Source organism: Aulonocara sp. 'chitande type north' Nkhata Bay, linkage group LG20 (genome assembly GCF_057382095.1).
Source record: "Aulonocara sp. 'chitande type north' Nkhata Bay isolate Kocher_YH1m ecotype deep benthic linkage group LG20, A_spYH_male_GT1.1, whole genome shotgun sequence".
NCBI lineage: Eukaryota > Metazoa > Chordata > Actinopteri > Cichliformes > Cichlidae > Aulonocara > Aulonocara sp. 'chitande type north' Nkhata Bay.
The window spans coordinates 26,826,043-26,849,315 of NC_141363.1; the positions used below are offsets into that span (position 1 = coordinate 26,826,043).

At 42.0% G+C, this 23,273-nt stretch overlaps 2 protein-coding genes across 4 annotated transcripts; both read right to left on the minus strand.

The window, feature by feature from the left end:
* Positions 1–4,116: 4,116 nt before the first annotated feature.
* On the minus strand, positions 4,117–19,872 carry LOC147305779 (uncharacterized). 3 transcript variants are annotated; one of them, XM_086278153.1, is made up of 5 exons: positions 19,788–19,872; positions 16,415–16,511; positions 15,939–15,983; positions 10,292–10,306; positions 4,117–4,690 (listed from the first exon to the last, which is right to left on the minus strand). In XM_086278153.1, exons 3-5 carry the CDS (start codon positions 15,943–15,945, stop codon positions 4,197–4,199), a joined length of 516 nt encoding a protein of 171 aa, XP_086134279.1. In that variant the 5' UTR covers positions 15,946–15,983; positions 16,415–16,511; positions 19,788–19,872; the 3' UTR covers positions 4,117–4,196. The 3 variants fall into 3 exon arrangements, with proteins under 3 accessions (XP_086134279.1, XP_086134280.1, XP_086134278.1); XM_086278154.1 differs by lacking the exon at positions 10,292–10,306 and having other exon boundaries at positions 19,788–19,871; XM_086278152.1 differs by lacking the exons at positions 15,939–15,983; positions 16,415–16,511; positions 19,788–19,872 and having other exon boundaries at positions 10,292–10,442.
* LOC147305780 (uncharacterized) lies at positions 17,358–18,664 on the minus strand. The gene has a single exon (XM_086277288.1). The coding sequence runs from the start codon at positions 18,662–18,664 to the stop codon at positions 18,056–18,058; it is 609 nt and encodes a 202-aa protein (XP_086133414.1). The 3' UTR covers positions 17,358–18,055.
* Positions 19,873–23,273: the final 3,401 nt, after the last annotated feature.

Sequence of the window (23,273 nt, forward strand, 5' to 3'; positions counted from 1 at the left end):
TGTGGATAATTTCTACAGAGGCTATATAAAGTGCTAGTGGTTGTGAGTGGTGGTTCAGTCCATGTTATTATTGTGTGTTTGAGGGTACAGTTGTCCATTGTGGGGGTGTGTATGTTCAGTTCATGTGTTAACGTGGGTCAGATGTCAGGAGGCAGAGTTCAGGAGTCTGACGGCTGTGGGGAAGAAGCTGGTGGTCTTAGTCCGGAGGCTCCTGTGGCGCCTCCCAGAGGGCAGGAGGGTGAAGAGTCCATGTGATGGGTGACTGGGGTCTTTGATGATTTTCCCAGCCCTTTTCAGACACCGCTTCCTGTAGATGTCTTTTATGGCAGGAAGTGGTGCTCCGGCGATGCGCTGGGCAGTTTTCACGACCCTCTGCAACACCTTCCGGTCCGAGGCAGAGCAGTTCCCGTACCAGACTGTTATACAGTTGGTCAGGATGCTCTCGATGGTGCAGCGATAGACGTTCACCAGGATGTCTGAGGACAGGTGGTTCTTCCTCAGAGTCCTCAAGAAGAAGAGGCGCTGGTGAGCCTTCTTGACCAGCTTGGAGCAGTTGGTCGTCCAGGTGAGATCCTCGGAGATGTGGACTCCCAGGAACTTGAAGCTGCTCACACGCTCCACAGCCGTCCCCTTAATGTGGATGGGTGGATGTGGGTCAGCATTCCTCCTGTAGTCCACGATGAGCTCCTTGGTCTTCTCGGTGTTAAGCAGCAGGTTGTTTGTGTCGCACCACTCAGCCAGACGATCCACCTCCTCCCTGTAGGCGGCCTCATCATTGTCACTGATGAGGCCAATCACCGTGGTGTCATCTGCAAACTTAATGATGGTGTTGGAACCATCAGCAGGTCTGCAGTCCTGGGTGAAGAGGGAGTAGAGGAAAGGGCTCATCACACAGCCTTGTGGTACACCGGTGTTCATCGTGATTGTAGATGAACAGTGGTTATCCAGCCGGACATGTTGGGGGCGATTGGTCAGGAAGTCCAGTAACCATTTGCAGATGAGGGAACTGATGTCCAGGTCTGTCAGTTTCCTCGTGAGTTGTGAGGGGTGGATTGTATTGAATGCTGAACTGAAGTCTATAAACAGCATTCTGGCGTAGGTGTTGTTGTTGTCCAGGTGTGAGAGGACAGAGTGCAGTGCGATGGAGACTGCATCCTCTGTGCTCCTGTTCTGGCGGTATGTGAATTGGTGGGGGTCCAGGGTGGGGGGGAGACAGGATTTGAAGTGTGCTAGGACCAGCTGCTCTAAGCACTTAGTGATGATGGGGGTGAGTGCTACTGGGCGGTAGTCATTGAGGCAAGAAGTGATAGGGTAAGCAGCAGGGTACACCCTGGTCAGCTTACCAGCCTATCACATAGAGACAAACAACCATTAGCATTCAGGTAATTTAGAATTACCAATTAACCTACACTGTAAAATGTAATATTGTGTTTAATTAAAAAGTATGCTGAACTCAATCTTTATCAATTTGTTATTAGAACTCAATTTAAATAAGTTACCTATACTTTTTATGCAAAAATGCTGATCAGCTCAATTTATTTGAGTTTTCTTAACTTAGAAAAACGAAGTAAACTGGAAATGTTGCTCGTCAGTGCGGAAGGATGAAAGATGTGTTTTGAAAATGCCACGTCACTACCATCCTCCTCCCTCGCACAGATCAGTCCGCATGTTTGCGGTGCCAGCATTTTTTTTCCGGAATATGTTGAGCAAACCTGGAGAAGCTACAGCTCAAGAGATTATTGTTGTCATTGCTGTGGATCTTTACCTGATACACTGACTTGGTGAGTAAATGTTTACTATTATTTAAACTGATTTTGTGGCTTCTGTTAGTTTAGCATGAGGTTTATAATATGGCTAGCTAGTTAGTGTTAGCCTAGCGTTGCTGCTGCTGCTGCTGGGCTCATGTTACTTAAAAAACTAACACCACAGCCTTAAAAACCTTATAAAAATATGTGAAATGTGTGAAATTCTCTGTTGATTGTTTCAAATAAAAAAATGAGATAAGAGCCCAGACAAAAGTTTCGGGAGGTGCAACCATTAGGGGTGGGGTGTGGGGGGTATTTTCAATCGTAGCCATAACTAACTAACCTGAGTAGCAAAATACCGCAGGGGGGTTGAAAACCATACTCCAGGAGTTAGCTGTGCTCGCACGCTCTATTGAGCCTTGACCTCCTGGTCAGCTGGTGGTCAGCTTGTTTTAGTTCAAAGGTTTTATGGTTTTTCCTATAATACCTGGTGGTGTAGTCGGTGATTTTTTGTCAGTTCAGCCTTATATATTATGTTTAACCCGAGTGACCACCCGGTCAGCTGGTGGGTAACAGGCATCTCCGAAAACATTAGAGCACTTATGCAAATATGTGATGTCTTGATGAATCGAGCAGGTATTTTAAGTTTACACAGCACCATTCTCGCATGAAAATATCTTAAAAGTTTATTTTTTGACCCAGAAAGAGTAATATTTCAAACTCCGCCACTCTGTGTTCTTCCGCCACTGCCTCGTTTGAGTTTTGGATGAAATGGATTCTGGGATATTGCATTTCGTCATTTCGAGCTGATTGGAGATCAAAACAGCCAATCAGATTTTTTTGCATCCAAGTCTGTGATTGGCTGGTTTTGTGGCACAAATATACAGAAAGAGTTGACGCAGACGGGCAGAAATGTTGAGAGCGCAAGCAACACATTGCGAGCAAGCACAAATGCAAAAACTGAGCGAGAGGGGCTGCTAGTGTGTGTGTGTGTGTGGATAATAGCAAACACTGAAATACATCTTTTGCATGCAGCAATGAATTTTGTTCACTCAAATTTAGCTTTTCTTCGCTCAAAATAAAATTTCTCCTCAAAATGCAACACTTGCACCTGCAAAATTTTTTTTTACGTGCGCTCAATTTTTTTTTACGTGCGCTCAGAATAGTGGCACAAAAATAATGCCATAATGGTATGGTGTTCTGGGGTTCAAATAGTGGGTTCGCATGCGCTTGGAAAGGTCACGTGAACTGCATTATTTTTGTTTGTGTTTTTTTTGTTACTGTGAAACACTTTAGGCTGTCTGGAAGTGGCCATAAATTTGTGTATACATATATGTATTGTAGGAATACAGCTGGAAATAAGCTGAGGAAAAATGAGTGTTTTGGGGAAAGAAATGATAAAGGGATGACTATTATGCCTAGTGGGAGGGGCAATGGGATATAAAGGGAGGCCGTCAGGGCCTACCTGGGCTTTCTGTGAGATGTTACAGTGAGGGTAACTTGAAGACTGGCTCAGCTGCTTGTGTTTTGTATATAGATGTTTGTTTTGTTTTGAATTAAGTTAGTTGTTTATTTTCTTTGTAAATAATCTTTTGTGCACCTGGGATGCCGGCAGAATAAACTATCCACACTGAACGCTTCCTGACTACGCCTGCATTTCTTCAGGACCCCGCGACAAAAGTTTCTTCAACTGTAATGAGTTTTAAGGTCACATTAGGCTGGTCCCAAGCCTGTATATATGTAGACGGTTGCACGAGGAACGGTGTCCAGCATTAAAACAGCATTCACCAAATCAAACATGCAGATCATCAAAAATAAGATTTCCATACTGGATTGATCTGGGTCTAGGGTAACAATAATCTTGGTCCAGGATTATTGTTAACTCTTGGTCAAAGACAAATGAAGAGGAGAGGGGGAAGGGGGTAAATGGATTGATTCATACGTAGCACTTTTCTTCTCTCCCAGAGCACTCAAAGCACTTTATACATGTATACCTGTTTCATTCACACCCATTCATCCAAGCACTTTCTTCTATACTTAAGGGCTTACTAGCTACTAATCACAGAAATTCATACTCAAATGTATGCATGGAGAGCAACTTGGGGTTAGTATATTGCCCAAGTTGCATGGAGACTAGAGCAGCAAGGGATCAATCCACCAACCTTCCGATCAGGTTGTATGTGGCGAAGCGACTCCTGTCAGATGACACACAGGTGTATCCGTTAGAAGTGATTTCAACATATAAAAGAGGCATACAGGTTGAATATGCAAAACAGTGAGGAAAGGAGGACAATTAATTACACAAAATAATGTTTCTCTCTTGCACAGTGTCATCACTTAATCAATCACTCAATCAATGAATAAATAGTTATTGTATTTATTTATTAGTTTGTAATCAGTGTCACCAAGAAACCATAAAAACACGACAGTTTCTTAGTATAAAGCCGACATCTATACAAGGTTAAGTTCAAAACCGTTGCCTAACAGGGAAATCCTCAGTGTAGGACCAATAGTGAAACCAGTTCCTAGAACTTGTGCTTCTAGACCCCTGGCACCAATTCCAACTCCTGTATCTACTGCCAGGCCGACTTTAGCTTTCAATGGACCAGCAGAGGCTGAAGCACTGGCTACTTCTGCTCTGGCAAAAGCTCGTGCACTGAGAGAAGATAGAGAAGCTCCGGCTCCTGCACTGGCATTTGGACCTTTGGCTTCCGCGTCAAAAACGCTCCACTCAGCACGAGCGTAGCCCACTCCTGCAGCAGCATACACTCCTGCCTTTGGAACACGCTTTCCAGGTTTGTCCTCAAATCCATCTGCAAATGCATCTGCTCCTGCGTAGGTACCAGCAGCAAAAGCTTTACCGGGCCGATCAAAGGTGTCGATCATCCCCACTAACCCAGCCGAATCAGTAGTAATTTCTCCACCTCCTTGCAGAACTGCATGTGCTGCAAATAAAGAGAAAAGAGAAAAGTGTCGATCACCTCCAGTCTGCCAAATAACCCAACTGATAGAGGCGAGGCTGCCGGACACTGGCAGCACTGTGTTTATGTTATGCTAACCATAGCTGTGTAGCTAGCCACCACATAGCACATCATTATATACCAGCTAGCCCAACTTCAGCAACCCTACATACGTCACTGCTGTTTAGTTTTCTGTCTTCATTTATGCTGGAAGTGATAGCAGAGCTGTATGTTTTCATTTTTGCTGTGGCGGTTAAGCGGCCAGATTTTTGGCTTCACGACCCTCCTTCGCGGTTTGTGCAAGTCGAAGCTCAGTTTGCTCTTTGGGGTGTTTCAGCCGATGACACAAAATACCATCATGTGGTGGCCTTTCTGGATCCGCTGTCCACCTGCCGTGTGATGACCCTACTCCGGGATACCCCCACCCGGAGATACCCCCACCCCCATCCTTCAGCTGTGTGAAGGACCAAAAAGCTCTCCAGAGAGTGATCCGTACAGCAGAACGCTGCTGCAGGATTGCTCTCCCCCCGCTTCAGGACACCTACACCAGGAGATGCCGGACTAGAGCAGCGCAGATACTGAAGGACCCGTCCCATCCTGGCAACAAACTGTTCCAACTTCTGCAATCTGGTAGAAGGTTCCGCATCTTCCGGGCAAGGACAGAGAGACTCAAGAGGAGCTTCTATCCCCAAGCCATCCGTGCCCTAAACACACACACCCGCCCGCTCACATCATCTATAATTGACTGAGACAGGACTCTTCCAGACACTAAACCAAGGCACAATGTACATTTCAATTCCTTTAATTTTAAACATGTTTATATTGTCTATCCTGTAAAATAGTCAGATGTCTATTCATATTAATGTACAGAATTCACCTGCTTGCTGCTACTACTGCACATTCGCCCAATGTATATACTATATATATATATAATGTTCTTCCTCTACACCCCCCCCCCCAATTTCTTTGCACATGTTGAGGAGCGTGTCAGGCTACATTTCACTGTGTGTTATACTTGTATAACTATGCATGTGACAAATAAAGAACCTTGAACCTTGAACCCAAGGTAAATACACCACTCTGAAGGCACTGCTGCGGCACTACTCCCTCTCTTTCTAAGATGGCGCCGGTGAGGTCGGCTGCCGTCACGACTGCTCCGACCACTTTTTCTTTGTCTTTGTTTTTTAAGTTAGTTTTCAGCGTTTCTAAATCGGCAAAATCATCACCATTGGGTACATTAGGTATGACAGTGACACTCTTGTTTCTATTGGTATACAATGTACTCACAATTCGAAGTTTTTAACTCCGGATCCGAGCTGGCCGAGTGAGATCTCGAGGGAGAACAAAGGGAAGCGGCGGCGGCCTAGAGGGAAGCGAGCCGGCGTCAGGAACAGGCTGAGAGCTCGTGCACACCGCACACCTCTGCCTAGCATCCTGCTCGCCAACGTCCAGTCACTGGAGAACAAGCTTGACGACCTCAGGGCCAGGATAAAGTTCCAGAGAGACATTCGGGACTGCAATCTCCTCTGCTTCACCGAGACATGGCTGAACCCAGCGGTGCCGGACCACGCCATCCAGCCGGCCGAGTTCTTCTCGGTTCACCGCATGGACAGGACACGGGACTCGGGGAAGTCAAGGGGAGGCGGCGTGTGTTTAATGGTGAACAACAACTGGTGCAACAGTGCGAACGTTGTTCCTCTCACACGCTCCTGCACACCAAATCTGGAACTACTGTCCATCATGTGTCGTCCTTTTTATCTACCTCGGGAATTTACATCGGTCATTGTAAGTGCCGTTTATATTCCACCACAAGCGGACACGGTCACCGCCTTATGCGAGCTGCATGAGGCACTCACACAGCACCAGACACAACACCGGGACGCTGCGCTTATTGTGACGGGGGACTTTAATAGCGCCAACCTCAAACGCGCAGCGCCGAACTTTTATCAACACATCACCTGCCCCACCAGGGGTGAAAGGACACTGGACCACTGCTACACTACGGTCAAGGACGGCTACAAGGCACAATCCCGCCCTCCGTTTGGCAAATCTGATCACGCCGCCATCTTCCTCATGCCAAAATACAAACAAAGGCTGAAACAGGAAGTTCCGGTTCAGAGGAAGGTCGCGCGCTGGACGGATCAATCGGTGGCCGCGTTACAGGACGCACTCGATGACGCAGACTGGGGCATGTTCAGAAACAGCTCCGACGATGATGTCAACGTGTTTACGGAAGCGGTTGTGGGATTCATCGGGAAACTAGCGGATGATACCGTGGAGACAAAGACTATCACAACGTTTCCCAACCAGAAGCCGTGGGTGGATAAAACCATCCGCGACGCTCTGAGATCCCGCACCGCTGCCTACAACACGGGACTCATGACGGGGGACATGGACCCGTACAAAGCCGCGTCATATAACGTGCGGAGGGCGGTGAAAGAGGCGAAGCAGCGCTACGGGAGGAAACTAGAGTCACAACTCCAACAGAGTGACTCTAGGAGCCTGTGGCGGGGACTAAGGACAATAACGGACTATAAAGCACCAACAACCGGTATGACGAACGCGGCCGTGACTCTGGCAGACGAGCTGAACACTTTCTATGCTCGCTTCGAGGCTGCAGCTAAGGTCTCCAACAATGCTAGTGTTAGCGGCGCTAACGGCTGCAGACAGGAAGATACTGCCAGCACCGGAAACGTGCTCGTCATCTCCGAGCATGAAGTAAGGAGAGCCTTCAAGAGAGTGAACACCAGGAAAGCAGCAGGACCAGACGGCATCCCAGGTCGTATCCTAAGAGACTGCGCATACCAGCTAGCTCCTGTGTTCACTGAGATATTCAACATCTCTTTATCTCAGTCGGTGATCCCCACATGCTTCAAAGAGTCCATCATTGTTCCTGTCCCGAAGAAACCCCACCCTGCTTCTCTCAATGACTATCGCCCTGTAGCCCTCACCTCAGTAGTGATGAAGTGCTTTGAACGCCTGGTCAGAGACTTCATCATTTCTTCACTACCAGACACACTGGACCCACTACAGTTCGCTTACCGTCCAAATCGTTCCACAGACGATGCCATCTCTCATCTCCTCCACACATCACTCACTCACTTGGACACTAGAAGGGGGAATTATGTTAAAATGCTCTTCATAGACTACAGCTCTGCATTTAACACCATAATTCCCTCCACACTCACCACCAAGCTGGAGCATCTGGGACTCAGCTCATCTATGTGTCAGTGGATCTCCAACTTCCTAACTGGCAGACCACAGGCAGTAAGGATGGGCGGACATGTCTCAGCCTCCACCACTCTCAGCACTGGAGCCCCCCAGGGGTGTGTTCTGAGCCCCCTGCTGTACTCTTTGTACACATATGACTGTGTGGCCACTACCAGCTCCACCACCATCATCAAGTTTGCTGACGACACCGTCGTGGTGGGCCTGATCTCTGATAACAACGAGACGGCCTACCTGAAGGAGATTAGGAATCTGGAGAACTGGTGCCAGAGGAACAACCTCCTTCTAAACGTCAGTAAGACAAAGGAGCTGATAGTGGACTTCAGCACTAAGCAGGAGAGGAACTACCAGACCCCCGTCATCAACGAGTGCCCAGTGGAGAGAGTGGACAGCTTCAAATACCTCGGAGTTCACATCACGCAGGACCTGTCATGGTCCTGTCACATCAACACCGTGGTGAAAAAGGCCCGACAGCGTCTCTACCACCTCAGACGCTTGAGAGACTTCCAACTGCCCTCCAAGGTGCTCAGGAACTTTTACTCGTGCACCATAGAGAGCATCCTGGCGGGAAACATCTTAACCTGGTTCGGGAACAGCACCATGCAGGACAGACGAGCTCTACAGAGGGTTGTGCGGTCAGCTGAGCGCACCATCCGCTCCGAGCTCCCTGACCTGCACTCAATCTACAGCAGGCGGTGCTGGACCAAGGCCAGGAAGATCGTGAAGGACCTCAGCCATCCCAACAACAGACTGTTCTCTCTGTTGAGGTCAGGAAAGCGATTCCGCTCCCTGAAGACCAACACAGAGAGACTGAGGAGGAGCTTCTTCCCGCAGGCGATACGGTCTCTCAATCACACCACCACACAGTACTGACCCACACATACAGTTCTTACACACACACTGGACTTTCTGGACTTTGGTTTTGCACAACACTGGTCACTATATTCTTCATTTCCGGTTAATACTTGTACAGCTGCTGTTATTGTGTATATATTTATTTATATTTAGATTTCTTCATACATTCTTATATAGTTCTATATTGTGTATTGTGTATTTTGTTGTACAGTTATTTTATTTTCAACTTTAATTTATATATTTATCTTTATCTTATTCTTCCCAGTTAAATTTACCCTTCATTCTAATTTGTGTTGTACAGTTATTTCATTTTTAACCTTAATTTATATTCTATTCCTTCCTAGTTAAATTTACCCTTTTTAATTTTTCATATTTATTTCCTATCTTATTCATAGCCTTTTCCTTTTTTGTTTTCTTTAGGTCACGAGCAGTTGTCCAAGCATTTCACTACATATCGTACTGTGTATGACTGTGTACGTGACAAATAAAATTTGAATTTGAATTTGAATTTGAATTTGATATCTGATGCAGAGCGGGCTGAGAAACTCCTCTCTCACTCAGGCCTGGGTGATGGTACCGCTCTCGAGTTCATGGAGAGCATGCTGTCCTTGCCAGGAATGGATAATGGCGGATTCCTCTTCACTCACCTCTTCCTTCAACAGTTGCTGGCTCTAATGCCAGCTGGCCTTGCCAACTTCCTGCTGCTGGCCGCGAAGGATTACCACTCACTCACAGAAGAACCGGATCACATTCTCCCGGCTACTAGGAGCTTCGGCATCCGATGGCATCTCCCGCGTCCCCACCAAATCTCCCAGGGGCCACCGACTCATTGATTGGTTGTTCCCTTGGGTGGGGGGATCCCGGATGAGGGTCATCACACGACGAGTGGACAGCGGATCCAGCAAGGCCACCACATGATGGTACTTCGTGTCATCGGTTGTTGTTATTCAGCCTGGTTCTATGTGCCCCTTTTTTAACTTTGAGACCCCGCCCCTTCAAACATCTTTGCATGGCCCTACGCCTGTCTAACCTAACCCCACTAACTCCATGTCTTTGGACTGTGGGAGGAAACTGGAGTACCCAGTGAGAACCCACACAAATGCTAGGTAAACATGAAAACTCCACACAGAAAGACCCCGCTGGTGGAGTCGAACTCACGACCTTCTTGCTGTGAGGCAACAGTGCCACTGTGCTAACCCATATTAATATTAATTAAATAATAATAATAATAATAAAAAAACAAGTACTCTAGTAGGTTATTTACTTAAGTATTTCATTGAAGTACTATTCTTGTATGGGTATAATTAATGTAATTATACCTTGTACACGTTATACATGTAACTTGTACTCCTCTGAAACAGCTTCTGTACTTTGTGTTTTCTTCTTGTGTCTCTCTAGTCCTATTTTCTCTCTTCTCTTCCTCCTCACCCTCAACCTTATCACTATTTTAGTTTTAAAAGATATTCTCAAAATGCTGTTGCACTGCCACATTACATTACTTACCCTTAGCATCCATATCTGAAAAAAAGAGAAATTTCATTAGCTTAAATATTGTATTTTCAAAATTCCAAAAGCTCGTCAGATTCATGCTTTGCCTGATCTAACCTCAAACAATCCCAACAAATTTATATGTAAATACGGTCAGGTCCATATATATATTATGGCAGTCCTGGCGTTCCATACACACACACACACACACACACACACACACATATATATATACACATGTGTGTATATATATATATATATATATATATATATATATATATATATATATATATATATAACTGGACCACAAAACGAGAGATCCAGAGAACCTGACAAAGGACAGACACAATATAAGCACACAACCACAAAATCAAATTAAAACAGGAAATATTAAGGCACAGGCTAAGTCACACAACAACGGAGGAGACACACATGGCGGACTCGGTAGAACATACACAAAACAAAATACTGACAGGGGAGACTCGGAGTAATAACATGAGGGGAATATGTAAACCGACAGAGTTTACATATTGTATTTTTTAGACAGAGGGAGACAGGCATAACTTAGGAGACATAAGCAGAGGACATGAAAGATTCATACAGGAAATGGGGAATGAGACATCAACAAGAAAACACAGATCATAAGAATAACTACACTTAAAATCTAACCAGGACTGAACTCCATACTAACTGTAAACATTAAACTTAAAAATTTACCCCAAACAGCAAAAAGAAATAAAAAATACAAAAAAAAAACAAAAAAACACTCAAAATGCTGGGTCAACATCTCAGCACCCTGATAATTAATGCATGGTGTATGTATCCCATATTTCAATAATCCCATGTTTACTTACTTCAATTACTTGAATTTGCTTGGGTTATAAGAAATGCTCCTATGGTGTGTCCACTGTGGCTAAGAGGAATAATGATCAGAAGGATATAAGGACCAAATAAGGACTGAAAAATAGCTCGAAGATGTGAAACAAATGATAAGACACCCAACAGGAAAAGGGTGTGTCAGTAATTTGAGCTAGTGGCAGTTAGAAGGCTTTCAGTTCAATTTTGAGACACAAACCTATCAAAGAGAAAGCAAGAAAAGGAAATTAGTACAGTAGGTGAGAATTAACAACGTTGTGCAGCTGAAGGTGTTTTTTACTCCATGTTTAGCAGTCGTCTTTTTATTTAAATAGTTTGAATTGGTTTAGTAGATGGAAGGTACAGTTTGTTTGTTTTTTGTGATCAATACATTTTTATTAATAAATTTACAAAACAGCTTTGTCCTTATTAAAGTTTCATAGCACTCAAATAAATAGTGAAATAGAGTAAAGCTCTGTGACAAGATGTATCCAGTTGTAAAGTCTGACGTCACTAGCCGTGTCTGGACCTAAACTCCGCTGCAGGTCCATATATCAAACGATCACTATGGCATTACTGAGAGTTGAAAACTGTCTAAAGTCTTTCATCTTTAATAAAATGATCAGCGTTCTGCTCTAACAGGTGTAACAATTGAGTTTAACATCCAGGCATCCATGAAAACGGAATTTATGACATTTAACGGAGTTAGAAGTTAGCAGGAAGTTAGCTCGCTAGCTTCTATCTAAATACAATATAGCATGTCCTGACTGCGGGGTTTTGGAAACAAATTAAAACGTACAGCTCTGTTATCACTTCCAACATAAATGACAGAAAGCTAAACAGCAGTGACGTTTGTAGGGTTACTGAAGTTTGGCTAGCTGGTATATAATGATGTGCTACATGACCGCTAGCGACACAGCTATGTTAGCATAATATAAACAAGCTAACTTTTTTTCCACTCGATAAAAGTTAACGTGAGTGTTCTCAGTGGTCAGGAACAAATGTAATCGCATGGCAGGATGCTGTAAAAGGACCAAACTTCAGCCAGGAGAACAACTGAGATAATCCATCCACAATACGAGGTTAGTCATTCATATACTGATGCATGGGCTGGGTTGTAGTTACATCCCAAGGTTTTAAAAACTGAGCTTAAATAAATGATTAGCGGTAATAAAAGCCGAGGGAGGTCAACAGTGATCACTGACTGTTTTAGGAGCTTTTTGAGATTAAATAGAAGAAAATACATAACATTAAACATGTTAACAACACAAAAGAGTAGTAATATAATGGTACTTTATTTTGCCTCCCCCTTCACCGCCCACACCCACACTTCCCCTTTCCCCCCTCACAACTTCCCCTTTCCCTAATATAATGGCACTTTTTTTTTGCACAGGCTAATAGTTTTTAAACAGAATACCACAAACAACATGTATCCCTTTAGAAATAAACTGTGATACTTCTAAAAGCACATATTCACACCTAGTCACACTAGCACTGTATCAACCCCAATGTTCCTTTAATGCAACTAGCCCTATAATTATCTACTAGTCACAAACACACTGCAACAGTAAGACTTGTTGATTACACATAGATGATTTAACTACTTTAGGGGCATTTTACTTTTTTCTTTAGCGCTCCGAAAAGACACAGAGGCTAATAGTTTTAAATAGAGTACCACAAACAACAACAGGTATTCCTTTAGAAATAAACTTTTCTTGTGATACTTCTAAAACCACATATTCACACCTAGTCACACTCTGTAACAGTTAGACAGAGTGGGTTACAGGTAGGGCCCCAACAGTCAGCAAAAGAAGTCATAAAACAATAAAAGAGGCTCCCTTATCAAGACCATCCCAGCACACACATCCCAACTGTAGTTCCATAGTTTCCACATTTTTTAATTACAAACAGTTCCATTATCTTATCTTATCATGTCAGACGTCAACTGAAACCATGTCCAACTGAACCTCCAAAGGTTTTTCACATTTTCTTACACCCCACACCTTTATCTCTACAGGCAGACAATTACACCTCCTACTGACTAACTGAACCACCATAGTTTTTCCACCTTTCTCTTTACAACCTGCTCTTTATATCTGCATCTCAGAGCCCAACTGAAACCAAGTCCACCTATATAAAAACACCCCATCAGACACACAGTATTTTCCTCAGCACTTCACAACTGCCGCAAGGTATATCGTTTTAACTTTTTATTTTTTCAGATCTCAGACACAGCGGTGGGAGGTAGTTAGCACACAATTTGGCCATGTAAAAAACATCGATTGTTTGGAACACATCAGCAGAGAGGTAGAATTCATAGCTGTTCATAAGAGTTCAACTTAATCAAACCTCATTTTACGGATCTAAGTGGCTCCTCATCACTAGCCAATTCACCATTTTATTTAAATATCTGAATTTTCGGAATGAGGATCCAAGCGGGACACAGAGGCTGCTAGTTTTAACACACCAGAATGCAAATATAAATAAAAGCCTCACTATCCTGAGAGCCTAGCTGCAGCGACACCTTTCTTTCACACGGATTCCTGGATGTGCGTTGGAGCCGACTTTGCTACCCACACAGAGCGTTTCTGACAGTCGGGCGCTGCTTATACAATAGAGAAAAGCAACAATACAGTGTGTTTCTCTGCTCCAAGAAATCCGAGGGCCTTTCACAAGGTAAGCATGTCTGTTATACCCAGCGCATAAATGTCTGTATGTCAGCGCTGATTATTCAAACCCTGTTTAAAATGTGACACATATGTTGTCCGAAAACATTTCCTCTAAATTTGCAAAGTTACTGATTTAAAAAAAATATATTTTCGAATTTTTAGTTGCATGTCAAACATATGATAGCTGATATGATAAATTCATAATGGTATAACTATGCTAAATAAAAGAGGCCCAAGCACCAAAGCACTCTAATGCAAGCCCCTAAACTGTATGTTGATAAGTACATGAAGTGTATCTCTACCTCTACAGCTGAAAACAGTTTGTATCTGCACTCTGAGAGTCTGCTGAATTGTTTTTAATACGACACTTGTTGACGAACCGCAGATGATGAAATCCTCTTTATTGTAGAAACTTTCCCTAAGCTATTGTTGCTCATACTTACTGAGTTCCCTAGCTACTTCCTTACTATGTCAGTAAACTTTTCGAAAAGGAAGCTGTTGTAGATTTAAAGAAACATCTTAATTGAAGCAAAGGCAAAAAATTGGAATGAATTTTATGTGACTGTTCATATTAAAGCCAACAACAAGTGAAAATCCAAAAACCGGTTCCAAGCCGTTGTATTAATGATCTCCCCCCTCTCTCTCTGTGTGAGTGTGTGTGCCCTCACAGAAGGAAGGTCACAGCAGGAGGTTTTCTCAAACGCATTACCAATCAGTTTATTTTTTACAAGAAGTGTAGCTCATACAATGGTATAAATGTATTCTTTGCGATACTTTATAAATATGAAACTCTAAAGATTTTGAGTTCAGGCACATTGTGAAACAAGAATCTAAATATTTGTGTCACAATGATTTCTATAAAAGCATGTTGTTTATGGGGATAATGCGACAAATCTTTTGTGCGTCCTATTAATGATTAATGGTAATTGAAGAGGAAGCTTGAACCCTGGCTCAGGACATTTTCATGACAAGTGTCAGCGCAGACATGTGCTAACGAGAGAATATGTTTTATCATCATAAAGACTGTGATATGAAGCATCGTTAAAGTGTCACTTCAGTAATGTTGACTCATGTTTTTTAATAATGACTTTAAAACACTAAACACTAATTTCTGTGGTTTATTTTAAGTTTACAGAATATAACACGTGGTAAGACGATGAGTTTTACTTCTCACTGACCGTGTTATGTGTATCTATTTATCATGTATGCTACTTTGCTCTGTGGACTGTAAAATGTTTCATTGTGTTCATAATGTCATAATAGTGTTATAATAGTATTATTGTGTTCATAATAGTCAACAGTGCAATAGACTCAATACTTGAAATGTGCAATTCACTTGTATTTTTATTTTTTATTCCTATTTATTCTATTTATCCCCTTTGTATATTTTATTTATATTTGTCTCTGTATTTATATATGTGTGTGTGTGTGTGTGTGTGTGTGTGTGTGTGTATATATATATATATATATATAACAATTCTGTAACTGTAACTTCGGTCGTTGCTGTGCTTTTTTTTGGAAGTCGAATTTCCCAGAGGAACCCACCCGAGGGATTAATAAAGTTCTATCTTATCTTATCTTATCTTATCTTATCTTATCTTATAAAATAAACCAGACTTTCACTGTCTGCATCTTTTACTGTTTTTCTGCTTTTGTTCACTCCAAGTTTGACAAAACCTACAGATATCCAGAGTTAACTCACTAACAAATGTGGAGAAGTCTCAGCGTATTTAGCTGCTTTTTCCCTGAACACAACCAACTGAGAGAAACGCCTGTAGTCCTCACTTTGGTCATTTGAACGTTGAAGGAGATTTGTTCCATAGACACCTAATACTAGTGTTTCCTGCACTTATTCCAACACTACTATGTTCTATTTAAATCCAGATTCCTTTTATAGTTTGCAGTTTCTTTTCTAACACATTTGTAGATAAGTTTATTGCTGAACGATACAGTTAGCAGTCTTACTCACTCTCTAGGTTTTTGAAGTTTTGTGTTTAAGGGTTTAGTCTATCAAACCTTACCCTATAATAATTTGGCAACACTGCATCACACGTACTTTTTCATTGTTGGGAGAAATTAGTAACTTTGGTTAAATTACACCCTTAAAATTATGTTAGAAGCCTGTGGGTGAAACCTACCTCCCATATTTGCTGCTGTTGAGCTGCTTCTTGTTTGGATATGTCCTGGAAAGAAAAAAGTTACTTCTGAAATACTTGAATATATAAACATTTAAACACAAAGGTGCTTAAACATGCAGTATTTTTTTTTTTTATTGTTTTGATTTGTTTTTCAGAACAAAGTACGAGTAAGTTAATAAGTTAATCTGTTTCTTGGAAAAGCCTGGAAAAAAAAAAGTTTGCCTGCGAGGCATCTTTTGGTCAGTTATTGTTAAGAAAACTGGGAGAGCTGCTGTAAAAAATTAATATAGAAAATTATCAGTTACACACTGATAATAGATTATGTGTCATCATCTGTGAGAAAGGGTTAAGTTTTCTCATTAAAACAATAACTTGCAAGAACAGGTCAATTAAAATATCATAGATTAATATATACTACAACATTTGATATGGACTGTAGAATGTAAGAATCAGATAATAATCCGATGATTACTTACTTGAATAATGTCGCTTGGGTTACAGGAAATGTTTGCACGCCTTTGCTCTAAGCACTGAGGGTGAGAGGAATAAATAGCAGAGCAGGAGGGTGGAGGCCTTGGGAGGGGGGGGGGGGGGGGGGGGTGTTTACAAGTGACTCACAAGATTCTGTTAAAATGCAGAAGTTAAACTAAAAGCGGCATAGACTGTTATTGTGGGGGAGCACTTGTTCCAGCTTGCACTGTGAAGGCAGGAAATATGAACAGGGAGGGATCAAAACCACCCCAGATATCTGTACTGTACGATAAGCTAAAGTTGTCAAAGTGAGAATATTCAAGTAACGAAAATCTGCTCTAGATTTTACAGTGTTGCTGTTTGGCTTCAAGTTCAAATAACTTGATTGTTTTTAGATATCTGCACAGTAGACAAGAATCGACGTTTATTTAAAAAAAAAAAAAAGTAATTCCTTAATATACAGGGTGGGACATTTATATGGATACACTGTAATAAAATGGGAATGGTTGGCGATATTAAAGTCCTGTTTGTGGCACATTAGTATATGTGAGGGGGCAAACTCCTCAAGATGGGTGATGACCATGGTGGCCATTTAGAAGTCGGCCATCTTGGATCCAATTTTTGTTTTTGTTTTTTCAATAGGAAGAGGGCCATGTGACACATCAAACTTATTGGTAATGTCACAAGAAAAACAATGGTGTGTTTGGTTTCAACGTAACTTTATTCTTTCATGAGTTATTTACAAGTTTCTCTTTGTTCACAGCCATTGACATGTCGAAGAGGTTAACACGTGAGGAGCGGATTGAAATTGTGTTGATATCTGGTAAACGCAGTAACCGGGTCATTGCAGCAGATTTCAATGCAAGACACCCTACGAGACCACCCATCTCCCATGCTACAGTTAGCAAACTGCTTGCTAATTTTCGTGAAACTGGTTCAGAATCAGAATCAGAATCAGAATACTTTATTCATCCCGAGGGAAATTAGGGGTTACAGCAGGCAGCACGCTAATGGCGCATGCGCACTCACAAAGGAACCTTCTGACCAACTTTACACAAACATCACATTGGGCAGACATGTCAGAAGGTAGGCTGATAGGAAAAAAACAACGAAAATACACTACATGAGGTAAGAGGAGGAGAAAAAAAAACTCCACTCAGACTGAGCTCCTAGTGGGAGAACAGTTTGATAAAAGAAAAATCACCTCAGCACAAAAGCACATGACTATCAATACACCATAGAAACACGAGACAAGCAACAGGGCGGGTAAAGGGTAAGAGAGAGCCGGCGTAGACAGCGCATCCGGTCCTGCAGCATCTGTGCTGGTCCAGTTGACTGCTATCATCCCCGGTAGGGCACAAGCATCGAAGGCGTTGGAAAGGGAGGGGGATGAGTGAGTGCTTATCAGTGTAAGTGTGTGTGTGTGCGTGTCCATAGTTTAGCTGAGACAGTGTCCTTCGGCCTATCAGGCTAAGTAAACAGTCCTCCAGCCAATCCAGGTGTCCTTCATGGGGCGGGAAGAATAGTCATCACACAGTCGTTATCAGGGAGTTGTTTTGGTGGGCTCCAGCCTTGGGCCTGCAGCTGGGGCCGTGGTGTCCAAATGTTGAATATTGTTGATTTCTCCTTTGTGAGCAGCTCGAATTCTAGCACTCCGAGGCTGGTCTCTCGATCTCCCGTTGAAGAGCTGCGAGCCTCCCCATGATGGTATCAAACTTCTGTTCCGTGGTGTTGTCAGTCTTTTGATTCTGAGACCTCACAACTACAGTGATCCGTTCCGCGATGTTTTCCAACTGTCGCTCAAGGGTCTCATTTTGAGCAGGCCTCTCTCTGATGTTTCCCCTCATACGCTCAATGGTGTTGTTTTGAGCCTTCACAGCAGCTGTAAGCGTCTCCAAGGTGTTGACCATATTACGTTCGTTGTGAGAGGTCGCACCTCGTCCCGTCGCTTCGAATCCAGCGGGCAGCCTTGTGGGGGTTTGAACAGCCGGTTCCGCTTTCTTATTTCTCTGATAAACCAGGGCTAAGCCAACGCCGATCAGCATGAACCCTGTTATCATGGTTCCGAATAGGTAGATATCTTCAGCGTCCTCGATCGACAGTCCCGCCAGGCACACGGTCCTCCAGTTCTGCCACCCGTCCATCGTGTAACCGGCAGAGAAAGTCCCTCCAGGGCACTCAGGCTCTCCCGAGCCCCGACTTCTCGTTGAGAAAAGGGTGTCAATAGCACTCAGAGACCAGTTGATCAAATCCATAATTCTCTTTTAGGTTTAGAGAACGAAAGTGAGAGACTGTTCCAGGGAAAGTAAATTGGTTCAGTGTTGGATTTGCCAAAATGTGGACGCAAGAAAACTGTCACTAATGAAGAAACATCAGTGGCTGTCCTAGCTTCATTCAGCAAGAGCCCACAGCGTAGAACTCGCCGCATGTCACTGGAGAGTGGCATTAGTCGAACATCCCTTCGGCAGATATTAGCTACTCACAAATGGCACCCTTACAAACTCCAGCTACTGCAGCATCTCAACGAGGATGACCCAGATCGGCGCACAGAATTTGCAGAATGGGTCAAACAAAAATTCGGAACAGGACCCTCAGTTCACCCAGAAGATTTTGTTCAGTGATGAGGCAAACCTTTATGTGAATGGTGACGTTAACAAACAAAACCACCGCTATTGGTCTGACACTAACCCACATTGGATGGATCCCTCCAAGACTGTTGGAACAACAAAAGTGATGGTTTGGTGTGGTATATGGGGTACAATGATAGTGGGTCCATTCTTCATCAATGGAAACCTCAAGGCCACTGGATATTTGAAATTGCTACATGATGATGTGTTTCCCTCTTTATGCACTGAAGCTGGCACGTTCCCTGAGTTTTTCCAGCAAGATGGTGCACCACCACATTATGGGTGCCAGGTCCGAGTATTCCTAGATGAACAGTTTCCTGGAAAGTGGATTGGTCGTCGTGGGCCAGTTGAATGGCCCCCAAGGTCTCCTGATCTGACCCCCTTAGACTTTTATCTTTGGGGTCATCTGAAGGCAATTGTCTATGGTGTGAAGATATGAGAGGTGCAGCACCTGAAACTATGGATACTGGATGCCTGTGCTGGCATTTCTTCTGACAGGACTTTAATATCACCAACCATTCCCATGTTATTACGGTGTGTCCATATAAATGGCCCACCCTATACATTATTTAAGGAGGCTATAGTTTGTGATTGCTCGCAATATTATGATATGGCAGTTTCTAGGGCGTAGAGCACAAATAGAAAGTACTGTTAGAATATGTATGAAGAACTATGGCATGGTGCAGGAAAACAGCTAACCCCCACCTTCACAGGAAAGGAAGCAAAGTAAGGAAGAGTTATAGAGGGTTACCATAAAAGCGTGGTCAGGACGTTCTGTCACAGTCTGGCAGAGGCAGACTGTAGGATTGAAGAAAAGGACCCAAAACACAGACTCCAAGGAACAGGGAACAAAACTTGAATGTTAACAAAAAGCGAGCCGTTTAACGAGGCCTGTTAAAAAAAACAGTAACTGAAAGCTGCTGCAGTAAAGACCTGCCACAACATGAAAAAGGGGGAAACCCAGCATGTGGTGATTTCCGTGAGCTCAAGACTTCAGGCTGTCATTGCAGCAAAGGGATTTCAAGCAAGTATTCTAAATGAACACTATATTTTCAGTTATTTAATTTGTCCAATTACTTTTACTTCCCTGAAATGAGGGGAGTGTGTTAAAAATGCTTTAGTTCCTCTAATTTTTAAGCAATCTTTTTATTCAACCCACTGAATTAAAGCTGAAAGTCTGCACTTTAACTTCATCTGAGTTGTTTCATTTAAAATTAATTGTGGTAATGCACAGAAAAGTTGTCTCTGTCCAAATATTTATGGACCTAACTGTACATGTCAGCCATCTAGCTAAATCATTTTTGGCATAGAAGGAGCCTGGAATGTGCTTTATAACATCCTGGGTCACTAGCAACTTTATTTTTGTAACTAAGCAAAAACATTGTGGTGGACAGTTAACATCACCACTGCCAGGAGAGAAATAAACTTTTTTTCAGTCAGACATTTCTAGGTCGTTTTATCCATTGAAGTTGTCTTTGTATATTGTTGCACAGTTTAAAGTCCTACATTGGAGCCTGTCAATTACTTAAGCCTGTGTCCATTATTTGCCTGATTGCCACCGTAGGCCTGTATTTAACGTACACATATATGACCTGAAAACATCACAACTTTTATAAATCATTTGCAAAAATAACCAAACCTATCAGTGCTATTGTGGTCACACATTATATTGCCTGGTTTAGCAAATCTGTCCCTAAATTATATTTCAGCAAAAACATAAAATGCTTTATATACAGTATATAAAAAATGAGAGACATATAGTTAAACTATCAGTCAATATAGCTTTAAAAAATTAGACTGCCAGATTGAGAATTACTCTTTTAGATTATGTTTGCTTACCTTCCATTTTCAGGTATTTTACTCTGAAAGAAAATGTCAAAAGCTGGTTAAACTGGTGTAGGAAATTATATATCCAGTTAAATATTGAACCCAGACAAAACGATTGATTCATTAATGTTCTACAGGCATTTTAAAGTAACATTTAAAGTAAGCTTTTTTATTCTGGGATATTCATTATTCATGCAACAATTCAGTCAATGTGAAGTAAACCTCTGTGACTGTAGCTGTATTAGTATACTACACCACGCTATGTGATTTCTATAAACTTGATTAAGGTACCATAAAGCACTGGATATTCTTGAAGCCAAGTAAAACACAAAGTAAACAGAAAGAAAAAGTGAAAACGAAAACAAACAAAAGCCATAAAGAACCGTTAGGTGGTTTTAGAGGTAATCCCCCAAAACACACACAAACTCATACATGAAAAGTGAAAGTAAATTTCTCTGGGTATGAAATTACAATTACTGTGTTTTCTTCAGCTAAAAAAACAGAACAAATCAAAAGTGGTAACAAAGTGGATCACCTTGCCTAAAACAAAGACTATTGCTACTAATACATTTAGATGAATAAGATAATAAATTATATCACTGTATATTAATGTATTTAAATATTTTAAGGGTGTTTTCGCACCTGATGTGCTTGGTATGGGCCAACTCAAAGAATGTAAATTCTCTATCTTTTCTGATAGTCCAGAACACAGTACCTTCTTCTTGTATTTACTTTTTTGCTCATGGCCCAGACTTATCTTACCAGTAAGAAGACTGAATATTCTCACATGGTTTGTAGTGACACATTTTGGTTCACTTGGATTTTCCAGGAAAATGTGACATAGGTGAAGTGATTTATTGAAACTTGCGTAAACATGCATGAAAATACAGTATATACGGCAAAAACTGAATCAGTACACTTCTGCCAAGAGTGAAAGTCAATATTTGGTATATCCACCTTGATTTTTCAACATTGTCTGAATTATCTTATCGGCAAGCTTGAGGTCCAGGCTGTGAAGAGGCCAATACATGGCCACTGTGCTTTTTTTCTATCTGGGTATGAATTTACTGGGCTGGCAAAATGTTTTGGGATCATTTTCATTGTCAGAAATAAAGCTGCAGTATATCACATGCTTTCCACGTGGTATTAATACAAAATTAATAAAACAAAAATAAATTACCTGGTTTAAATATAAAGTTAATGTGCTGCAAATGCTGTCGCATTGTGGTGTGGTGGTTAGCACTGCTACTTTACAGCAAAGAGGTTCTGTGTTCAATTCCACCATCAGGCTCGGGTCTTTCTGTGTGGAATTTGCATGTTCTCCCTGTGTTTGTGTGAGTCCTCTGGCTTCCTCCCAAAAGACATGCATTTAGTAGGGATAGGGGTTAATTGAAAACTCTAAATTGCCTGTAGGTGTGAATGCCGAGTGTATTTCCATTTTTTTGTTTTTTACTTTCTTCAGATATCTTTACAGTACATGACATGTTGATTGGATTTCATGTCTGGTTACTGTTTTCCGCTATTTTGTTTAGTAGGCTACTGTATTTTTCAGAGATAAGGTGCACTTAAAATCCTTAAAATCTGTCAAAATGTTTTAGTATGACTTTGGTAAGCTAAGAAACCACACTGCTTGATGGATTGTTGGAGCATTATGGCTACTGTAGTCAGGAGCCTCACGGAGTAATATGTACTGTGCTTCAACATAATATTATGATGTGTGTATAAGGACCCCAAAATGGCACCTGTTAAGAGACATGCTTATGAAGCGGGTGAGTTACACCACTATCTGCCAATGGATCATGGATGACTGCGCTAAGGTATCAGCCTCAAGTGTCGTCCTTGTTTTCCAAAAGGCTAGAATCATTACTGAACAGCTAAGTAACAAGAACAAGACTGACTCAGATAGTGATAAGAGGGATCTGGGCATACTTGATGCCAAAAAACGCCCAACTGTTAAACTCAGACACTGAAGATGAAGAATTTGATGGAATTGTGAAAGAGGAATGAACTGAAAGTGTATTGTTCTGTAATTTATGTGTTACAACTAAACAATGTTGAACGTTATTGTGACTGAGTTGAATAAAGTTTGACTTACTTGACTGTTTTGTTTCGTTTAATGCGCCTTATAATCTTATAATTGTCTTATATAATCAGAAAACTATGGTAAATTCCAGAATCGTTTTCCACCACAACAAGAACCAACAGTAATGGAAGATGGGCTTGAATAGTCATTTATTCTCTACACTGACATATACTGACTCACATTACATATAAAGTAAACTGAAATCAGACAGGATAGCAGAAAGGCAGCTGAGTAGTTTGTTACAACAATGAACCAATCATTACACCAATAAAAATAAACAAATAAAAAAACAGTAAAAAAACCTCACTCATCTCATATCAATAAATC

What these genes read in the sequence shown, in the direction of transcription:
- LOC147305779 (XM_086278152.1), bottom strand. Translation starts at nt 10,376, where the DNA reads ATGAATCTGACGAGCTTTTGGAATTTTGAAAATACAATATTTAAGCTA. An exon ending in TTCAGATATGGATGCTAAGG is followed by an intron (nt 4,691 to 10,291) that starts GTAAGTAATGTA and finishes CTTTATTTGCAG; the next exon opens with CACATGCAGTTCTGCAAGGA.
- LOC147305780 (XM_086277288.1), bottom strand. Translation starts at nt 18,664, where the DNA reads ATGGATTTGATCAACTGGTCTCTGAGTGCTATTGACACCCTTTTCTCA.